General features: G+C 43.3%; 1 protein-coding gene across 1 annotated transcript in view; it reads right to left on the minus strand.

Annotated features, from left to right (window-relative positions):
- Nucleotides 1–10,542, minus strand: part of LOC135056165 (heparan sulfate glucosamine 3-O-sulfotransferase 3A1-like) — a 245,243-nt gene extending 234,701 nt beyond the window's left edge. Inside the window, exon 1 of the mRNA XM_063961018.1 lies at nt 9,357–10,542. Coding sequence (XP_063817088.1) covers nt 9,357–9,895 — 539 coding nt within the window. The 5' untranslated portion in view covers nt 9,896–10,542. The remainder of the gene's footprint in view (nt 1–9,356) is intronic.
- Between the last annotated feature and the right edge of the window lie 275 nt (nt 10,543–10,817).

The following is a 10,817-nucleotide window of genomic DNA, read 5'->3' on the forward strand; positions in this document are numbered from 1 at the left end:
TGTATAACCAGCAAGTGTGGCAGTATCTGTGGCAGTATATGTGTATTATGGGCATTACTAATGTGGGGCATATGTGTAAGGTGCATTACTGTGTGGCATTATGTGTATTATGGACATTACTAATGTGGGGCATATGTGTAAGGTTCCTTTACTGTGTGGAATGATATGTATTATGGTCATTACTGTGTGGCATTGTGCAGAGTTGAACTGGCCCACAGGGTAACCCCCCTGTGGGCCCCACTACCTGAGCGTTGCAGGTACAGATGCAGAACTAGCGGCGGAGCTAGGGGGCACCAGACAAAATTTTGCCTAGGGCATCAAATTGGCTAGGGCCGGCTCTGAAGGTAAGTATGGCTGATGTGTACAATTAGAGATCCTTACTAACTGTAGAAAGGAGGATGGGTTAGGGAAAGCTCCAGGTTTCACTTTTTCACCCTGCTTCAGATTTACCAGGAAATATGAGTATGAAATCTGTATTTACCAGTCAGCTATTATCTATTATTTATAAAAGTAAACATATATTTAGGATTCCTTCCTTAGCAACTTTTCCGGAGGTAATTCAACCTAAATAGCTATAATGTTACAGTTAAATATACCACTTATTTTATTCTGAAACTACAGGTTGATATTTGTACATATCACTGTTGCTTTATGACTGTCACTGGGATGACATTATAATGTATATGGACAGCAATCCATAAGATAGCGCTTATCCCGTGAATCTCAGTTGTGATTATTGGGTGTCTAATTAGACAACTGTTTATGCTGGTTAAGTCAGATGCGTCTAGATGTGCTGTGATAGCAGATGCTCGGGGATGTAGAGTCTACACAGGCAGTACAAAGGGTTAAAGACAGGAAATAGCTAAGGGGTGCATAAAAGTTACAGAAAAGTGTATCGGTTTAAGGCTACATAGGAGGACATTTATTTAAAACTGGTGCACATACAATTGCAAAAAGGTCCTGTAGCCATTGCATGCAATCAGATTCTAGCTGGTATTTCAGAAGTACAGATTAGAAGGTAAATGCAATCTTCTGATTGATTACTATGGGTTACGGTTAATTTATAGCACAGTTAAATGTGACTCAGTTTTCATAAATGTAATTTAAGTTTTTTTCTTCATGCAAATACAGTTTTTCTACGGTAATAATCCTAGTGAATTACAGTACATCTACCATTCTTACTAGAAATAGTTAACAGGGTGCTGAATGTGGCCTTCTGGCCAACTCATTTTATGATCATTTAACACAAACTATTAAGTCTTTCTGGCACAAAGCACGGCTATCTTTGTTTAAACAAATCGATGGCCGTCTTCCAGCTATGAATGTCCAAGAAAACGTTTATGTCAAGACTCTTCCATGTTTAGACAAGGACCTGGGTGTCCGATCGTAACATCACACAGAGAAGAAACAAATTAGTCCCATCAACTGCTGTCAAAGATACCAAAGACATGTTGCCTCTGCCAGGCCGCCTGTGAATAAAGATGGCCCCCTGCAACAGAAACAGTTCTCTTATGACTTTTACTAAAAACACTGCTTTATCCTTATATTCTCTTCTGTCCGTTTCAGTCTTATTTATATCATTTTATCCAAATATTACTAACATCATGCATGCATGTCAATTATAGTTTGACATAAGCCAATTTTTCTATCTTCAACAGGGCAACTGAGAGCTCCAGAAGGCCCCAATACTGGGAGGTGTGGCCACGTCGTTTTGAGGTGCAATGGTATTTCCTTCCCTGGTCTTAAATATAGAGTACTTATTTACATAGTATGTGCATGCACCAAGATTTTTCTTTATCTATGCACGTATAGCAGGCTTTGGCTTCTTAGGCGGAATGGGGTAGGTAGCATAAGTTGAGTACAGTAAGAACTTAAACAAGTAAGCCTAGTATGCCTCCCAGGAGATGCAACATAACTAGACTTAGAAGTATCCCCAGATGGATATACATTTTAGTAAGTGTATTTTTGCGGGTAATGAAGCACTGGTTTAGACATAAATTGGTAACAATGGTGATGGCGATAAGCAATGGTATCTATACACCCAGCTAATTTGTTCCTTTGCAAGTTGCGGGTGTCTTTTCAGATTTCTTATTCATCATTTCTATTCGAAGTACCGTAGGAAACAAAATTCCTAATTGATTTATAAAGCAGGAAACAACGGATGTAGGGATCTTTATATTTCATCATATTTTAGGGGGTATCCGATTATCTGTAGTTGATTGTATAGCCAGGGGCTATCCTATGAGCCCTAATGCAGTGGGCTCCTCCCCCCATGCCGGCACTTATCATGGATTATGCTTTGGGTGCCTCAGGCCGGAGCCGCGCTAGCACATGAGACCCATATCGGTCATTATTTGCGATATCCAGCTGTATTCACACGTCGAAAACAACTCGGATCTAATTGGATACCCCTCTTTATATGAAAAATTTGAATTTATTACTAACACTGTCAATACTGATGTTTCTGATTTCTCCAACTCCCCATTTCCCCTCTCTGACCACCATCTGCTCTCTTTTAACTTATCTCTCTCTGCTTTCCCATCTCTACCTCCTAAAGCTACCATCACTAAGCATAACATTGAGGCTGTTTACACCACTTTCCTATACTGCCAGGTCAACTCACTTCTCTCTCCTATTCTCACTCTCTCATGCCCTGAACAAGCCACTTCCCTATATAATGCATCCCTGACTTCTGCTCTTGACTCTATTGCTCTTCCGACCACTATTCACCCTCACAGATCAACACCTCAACCCTGGCACACCAAATATCTGCAACAATGTTCATGTACTGTCGAGCAACAGTGGAGGAAATCACACTCTAAGGTAGACTTCCCCTATTTCAAATTTATTCTCTCATCCTTCAGTGCTGCCCTTTCCCCCTCTAAACAGTCATACTTTAAGAATCTCATCTCCATTAATATTCAAACCCCCAATGCCTCTTTGTCACTGTCAACTCCTTCCTCTTCCCACCCTCACCTCAACTACCCTCCTCACTCTCTGTTTTTGACGTTGTCACTTACTTCACATCCAATATTCACTTCATACATCAGGACATCACATCCCACCAGACCATCAGCAACCAGCCACATCCTTTGCCTTAACACCCCTCCCCATCACTCTTACCAACTCTCTTTCTCCTATATTTCTGGTAAGGAAGTCATGGCCCTCATCCCCCCCTCCCCACACCTAACTTGACCTTATCCCCTCCTGCCTCCTCCATACCTCTTTCCTTCTGCCTGTTCCCATCTTGCCCACCTACTCAATCTTTCCCTCTTCCCAGGCACTGTCCTCTCTGCCTTCATGCATGCACTCGTCTACCCTTTTCTTGTCCCCTTAGCCTCCAAACTCTTTGAGCATATTGTTTACAACAGCCTTATTACCTTTCTTTCCTCCCACTCTCTGCTTGACCCATTCCAGTCTGGCTTCCGTACTCTCCACTCCACTGAAACTGTCCTCACGAAAGACTTCAATGACCTCCGTTCTGCTAAATCTAAGGGCCACTACTCTCTGCTTATTCTCCTACACCTCTCTGCTGCTTTTGGACCACCCTCTCCTTCTGCAAATCCTTCACTCCCTTGGTCTGCGTGATACTGCCGTCTTCTAGCTTGAATCAGTATGATATCCCAATGGTCAGGAGACCGACGCCAGGATCCAGACAGTTGTGATACTGCAGCGAGCGCAGCTTATCCCCTCGCGGGCTCGCAGCGCTTGCCATGCTTAGGTCGCCACAGGGTTATATTCCCCCTCGGGTGGACCACAACCAAAGTGGGGATTCCAGCTGGTATTTCACCGGTTGTCGGGATTCCAGCGTTGGTATCCTGACAGTCGGGATCCCGTCATCCGGTAAATTCACTGTCTCCCCTCCTAGCTATCCTCTTACCTCTCTGGCTGATCCTTCTCTGTCTTGTCTCATGACTCCTCCCCCCCCACGTCCATTATCTGTAGGTGTCCCCCAAGGTTCTATTCTTGGTGCTCTCCTTTTCTCTCTCTATACATCCTCTTTAGGTGAGCTAATTCGCTCTTCTGACTTACAATATAATCTCTATGCTGATGATACTCAAATCTATCATTACTACCTTGACCACTCCCCTGCTCTCCTCACTCGTATTTCCAACTGTCTGTTATCTCTTCTTGAATGTCCCAGTGCTTTCTTAAACTTAACACATCTAAGACTGGTTCCCACTCTCCCGCACAACCTCACCTCCCACAATTTAATTATCTATTGATGGCACTACTGACTCCTCTAGCACCCAAGTGTGCTGTTTTGGAGTAATCCTCGACTCCTGCCATTTTCCAGGATTTTACCCTTTTTCACCCACTAAGACTCTTATCAACTCACTGGTCATCTCCAGTCTGTAGTCTGGACTACTGTAATCTTCTCCTATGTGGCAGCCCTAACAAACACCTCTCTCCACTCCAATCTATCCTCAATGCTGCTGCCTTGCTCATCTTCCTCACCAAATGTACTATTTACACCGCCCCTCTCTAACTAGCTCTTCATGGGCTCCCCTTCCCCTTGAGAGCCCAATTCAACTTCAACTTATGTCCCTTTACACTCTTGCCCGTCCTCTTCACTCTGCTAATGCATGCTGCCTCTTTTGCCTACTAATTACCACCTCCCACTCCTACCTCCAAGAGTTTGCACATGCTGCTTGCTTTCTCTGGAATTCTCTACCTCTCCCACTCAAACTCTCCACCTCTCTACAAAACTTCAAATGGGCTCTCAAGACCCAGTTCTTCACCAAAGCCAGCAAACTCTCATCCTAAGCCCTCTGCCCCACGCTCACTGTCTACCCCATCTGTGTCACTTCTGTTTGTCTGCCCCTCCCCTTTAGTATGTAAGCTCCCACAAGCAGGGCCCTCTTTCCTCATGTTTTTCTTCTCTTACTTAAACTATCTTCTACTCCATATGCCCTTCAACGGCACCAAATCTCTAAGTTTTTTGCCATCCTGATACTAATGTCAGTGTCGTCTGCTGATACAGATATGTTAATATACCCTGTACTTGTCCTAAATTGTCTTGAACTGTAAGTCCCTGTTTTCTTTATTTGTTTATGTACTCTGTAATTGGGCGCTGCAGATTCCTTGTGGTGCCATGTAAATAAGGGATAATAATAATACACTATTCTCTCAAGTATATGACACTTCATTACTATTGTTGGTTGTAGGTATACGCATTTGTCCACTTGATGCTGAAATGCAGCTGTGTTTTGAGTGAGATTTATTTTGAGGTATATGTTACTCAACATGCACACATAAGTCCACCATTTGGCAACATCATTATTAAGAAGAACACATTCAGGTGCAAAATATGTCAAGCTCTAAATCAGGCTCAAATGACGTTTATGACTGCAATTAATACAAAGCATTTTGCAACAGGTAGAAGGGGTCAAGTTGGAAGGCAAGAATAGGGGAAGATTGGCAGATACCCGCCAGGCATGTAAGGAAGGTTTCAGCATTGGCCATGAACTGCCTATTGCAGAACTACTGAACTGGTGGCCCGCAGGTCAAATGCACCCCTTGAGCCGATGCAAACTGGCCCGTTAACTGTACTGAAGACATGGCTGGCTGAAGCTGCGTCAGTTCTTGTCAGCTTATAAGTGTAACAGTAATAGCTAATAAGAATCAAGCAGATTCTTATTGGCTGAGTTTCACTCACTGTCCTCCCGTATGATGTAATATTGAAACAGCGTGTCTGAACCTACATGTGTGATCTGGCTGAGTCCCTTGCAAGACCGCTGGATTCCAACAGTGGCAGCTGGGGACACAGCCCGTCATGGCTGAAACACAGTCAGAAGGGTACCAGTCAGCTACTGCACAACCTGACGGGAGATCAATCCTGCAACAACGGGTACATCCCATAGTCCAATGAGGAACAACATCAAGGTACGTACCCGGAATCTTTATTATTAGTTGAAGACTTTATCCTAACAGTGGCCACTACAATCAACATACAGTTTACCTCCATCCCCTGCCACATCAACCACTCATCTGTTTTGTAACATCTGTTCAGGCTGTGTATGCCTTTTTTGTTGTATATTACATCTATCATAGGGCATGGGATTTATCACTCAGTACAGTACTGGGAACTACTGTGTGGCATAAATGTGAATAAGAGGCACTACTGTGTGGCATAATGTGAATTACCTATATTGCATGGCATAATGTGAATGAGACATTACTATGTGGTATGATGTGAATAAGAGACATTACTGTGCGGCATAATGTGAATGAGGGGCACTACTTTATGGCATAAGGTGACTTGCCAATATTGTGTGGCATAATGTGAACTAGGGGCTCCACTGTGGCATTATGTGAATAAGGGGCACTACTTCAGTAACTGCTGTCCATGGGTGTGTCAAGTTGGTGAGTATGGGGACAAGTGTGACAAGCAAGTGTACCACAGACTGCCAGTACACTTGCTGCAGAGACTGACGTTACAGTTGGTCGGGAAAATTCATATGCCCAGGACCAACATATCGAGTGTTCAAATGGTAAGTGTAATATGCTTACCCGAATCAGCTACACTGTTGGCGCGGCAACGAGCCACCGACATGTTGTTATGGTGTGTACCCAGCTCAAGCTAATGACCTCCGCAACGCCTCTGCCAGGGCCAGGAAATTTGTGCCAGAAGACGCAAACCCTGACCTTGTCACGCCCCTGTTATGTAAATCGGTCCCCATATCTGCCCACTCCTTTCTTTTAAACGGCTGCAGCCTGTGAGTCAGGCTGTAGATTAGGGGGCACTGCGTGCAACGACGATGGACCTGTACTGCGCATGCACAGTCCACCATCAGAGTTCTACGCAAACCATCGAGTTTGCGTACAACTCTGACTCAGGACTGATTTCACTGGTTTCCAGCTAATAAAGGCTGCATTCATAAAAATATTGTGCCAATAAAACAACTGACCCTACACTGCATTTATATGACAGGCACACTGTTATAAAGATTGAGGAACATCAAGAATTTTCTTGTCACAAAAAAAAATTACAATTCACTGAAAAATATTTTGGAAACACAAGTTTTTAATTCCTATTATTTTACTGGCATGTCACAGGAAAAAGTTAAATATAAATAGATATATTTATATACATGTAAATTCCTTGATGCTGGCTGGTATGAATATATATATTTTTTCTTTCTCTAACTGAATGTAGCTTAGCACATCATAAAGGTTTCTACACAACGTAAAATTGTTTCCGGTTGATAGCTAAAAATAAAATATTCTCAAATTCATTAAAAAAAATTGATACAAAGGGTGGCGGTGGCTTTTAAGGAATGCCATTTCAGCTGAGAAACTTAGGGTAATATATCAGAAAATACTGTTTGTTCATATTACACGCTACACTTTAAAACAACAATTTAAAATAAGTTCCCTGCAAACGTTTCCCTCTCCCTAAACAATTGTGGCAATTTGTGTCTCAAAGTTGTCAAAAGGGCCTACACAGATTATATTCCTGCATGATTGATTTTTGTGTGATAATAACACTTGAGAAATAGTAGTAAAATAAGATTGTTAAACACCCAGATGATGAGTTACTTTGAATAAAGGAAGGGCTCTGATTTTTAGTGCTGATACAAAGCAGTTGTGTCATTATGAAAGCTGGATAATAGGGATCTGCATACACAAGAAACTCTGATCACTCATCCAAACGGATTGAAGTATTCCGCTCTTTCACTTTATGGCTGTAAAATACTGCTGAAAATGTAACATTGATTTCTAAAATATGAACTTCTCACATCCTCTTTATCATTTTTTTTTTTTAATCTCACCAAGCACAGAGGTTATAAAATAATGGGACTCTTATGTGTCTTTACTGACTTACAGTATGACTCCATAGTTCTTAGCAAGTTTCCTTTATACTTTTCCCTAAAAGCAAATATATACCACTAAGCTATCATCATGTAAAGGCATGCTAAAGGTTAATAAAAATCCATTACCTCTTACAGGCAAAGGAAGGGTTAAAGTGTATTTCTCCTCCACAATCCTTTTCGAAAACACATCTATTAATTGATCAACTGTGCAAATTGGAAATAGCAGCATCTCATGGGTTAACTCTCAGCTTTAGTACACATATAGGTGATTTGACGGATTAATACTGTATGTCACTATAAATTTGCAACTGTGTGCTTGTAAAACAACCTCAAAACAGCTAAATAATTAAATTCAGCCTCCATTTGCATTACAATGGTTAAAGTTATGCATTAATTATTAACAACATACACACATTTGCATTTTAAGGGGTAGTACCTATAGCTCCCATTCACAAACTTGCATTTAAGTACTAAATAAGTTATAATTATTATACTTATTATTAAAATAATAATAATAATAATAATAATAATAGTAATAATAAGCTTTCCATGTACAGAAGCCTTGTAATTAATTTTTATTAACGTTATCCCAAATGTAACTGCTAGTCATTTTATTCCCACTCTCCCTGGAGATGTTTCAAACAAAAGAGAGATAAAGTACCAACCAATCAGCATCTGTCATTTTTTCAAGCACAGCCTGCAGAAGTTGATTGGCTGGTACGAGCTCTCTCTCTCTCTCTCTCTCTCTCTCTCTCTCTCCCTCTCTCTCTCAGACTTGATACATCTCCCCCTCCCTCTCTCTTACTTTTGAAGAGTTTCATAGTATCTCATACACTGTGACTCCACCATCGCCACCATTTAGTACTGTATCCAATCCTGACTTGCTCCAATTAACAGCAAATATATAATTAATACTGCAATACTACATGGGTGTACTGTACACAGATTTTACAGTACAAATATTTTAAACGTGTGAATAATAGTTATTTTCACCTGTAATGTACAATATGGGAGACACACGCTGAGGTATAATTCATAATAACGCTAATATTTCTCCAGCAGACGTAAGTAACCCGTGGTTCCCCAGCACTCGTAGAACTACATGTCCCAGCTTGCATTAACATGCTGACTTGTTATACAACAGCTGGTTAGCCACAGGTTGCGACAGAAGACACCCACCCTTCTCACTAATGACATATATGTATTAGTGAGAAGGGTGGGTGTCTTCTGTCGCAACCTGTACATACAATACACACATACTGTATATATGATGATAACCTGTGTGTAGTGTATGTACACTGCTTACACTGACCAGTTCTCATTGCCGGCCAGAGAGGGGCAGCCGAGACTCAGGATAGCGCAGCTTCCCCACACATGTCACTACTCACCTGTACATACACTACACACATACTGTATATATGATGATAACCTGTGTGTAGTGTATGTACACTGCTTACACTGACCAGTACTCATTGCCGGCCAGAGAGGGGCAGCCGAGACTCAGGATAGCGCAGCCTCCCCACACATGTCACTACTCACCTGTACCAGGCCAGGCCCCTCTCATAGTTCCTATCGAAGAAGTGGGGCTCAGCCCCCACCGCCCTGATGTCCGGGTGCACCCGCAGGAATTCCAGCAGAGCCCGGGTGCCCCCTTTCTTCACCCCGATAAGGATGGCCTGGGGCAGCTTCTTGCTTCCTTCTCCCAGCGGGGTGAGAGTACTGCTGCCCCTCTCTGACAGCTCTCGTACAGGGTATGGCACCCCCCCAGTGCCGAGGAACAGGCGACTCCACGGCGCCCCCTGCCGCACGCCTATCTTATGGTCTCTCATCCTCTGCAATAGCTTCTGCCTCTTCAGGGAGCGCCAGAGGGCCAGGTGTGCGCTCAGGTAGCCAGCCTCGTCCTCCTCCTCAGTGGCCCCGGCAATGGGCCCCGGCAGGCTCTGGCAGCGGTCAGCCAGGCAGTAGAACACATACAGAGACATGAGCAGGGAGCAGAGCATCATCGCACATCTCTTACACAGGCTTCTGGACAGTGGCTCAGGCAGGGCAACCGGGAATGCCATGGTCGCCCAAAGCATGCTGAGCTCGCCATGTTAGGTAATGATGGTACAGCAGAGGGCCATAGCATGCACAGCTGTCAGACGGGACACTCCGCTTCTTCCTCCCCTATACACATCATTCCAGCTGCCACTATCTCCATAGCTCGGCCAGGCTGTGTGTCAGTCACATGTCAGTCTCTCTGTGCCACCAAGCACTGACTGTAAGTTCTGCGGGACAATCCCAGCACAAGACTGCTTACACTACTAGAGGCACCTAACAAACACATGCACTGCTCCTATTTAATTCAATGGGGACTTGATGTTATGTAAAAATATTTGCAGAGCTGCCAGCTGGAGGGGAAAATATGCATCACGGAGGCAAATCTTAATTTGCTATCCAGCACTTTGCAGTCAGCAGATGATTGTTGATCTCCACCCAGTTGTCATTAATGTATCCGTTTGATGCTGCTGATGTCCCTCTTGTGTATAGCCGCTGGTATTATCCGCAGCATTATGCGCAGCATTATACAGGGACATTTAGAAAAGTAGCTGCAGCGCCAGCAATTCTTGGTTTGTGGTTTAAGATTTTAGCTGAAGTTGCCTTACATCCTCAGGGTCACACTGCTAGTCCCCAACTCCCAGATCTGGTGCTCAGTCACCACCTCCCCTTACACATCTATCTATCTGTCACTGACTGCTCCTCCTCACACGTGGGTACCAAGACACAAAACTTCTCAATGACATCAGAGCACTGAGCAGGAATAGAACTCGACCAATGGGAAGCTGGCACTGAGATCAATGAAACATGGTATGGCTAATCAAAACAGCGGGGTGGGGGGTGGCTTCAGCTTCACAGCCACTATGCAGCTTCCATCATCTGTGTGTGAACTTCGCAAGCTGTATTTTATTCAGCCATTATCAGGTCATATCTGAAACTTTTACTTCAATGCCTTACAAAGTA

Source organism: Pseudophryne corroboree, chromosome 3, assembly GCF_028390025.1.
Source record: "Pseudophryne corroboree isolate aPseCor3 chromosome 3, aPseCor3.hap2, whole genome shotgun sequence".
Taxonomy (NCBI): Eukaryota; Metazoa; Chordata; class Amphibia; order Anura; family Myobatrachidae; genus Pseudophryne; species Pseudophryne corroboree.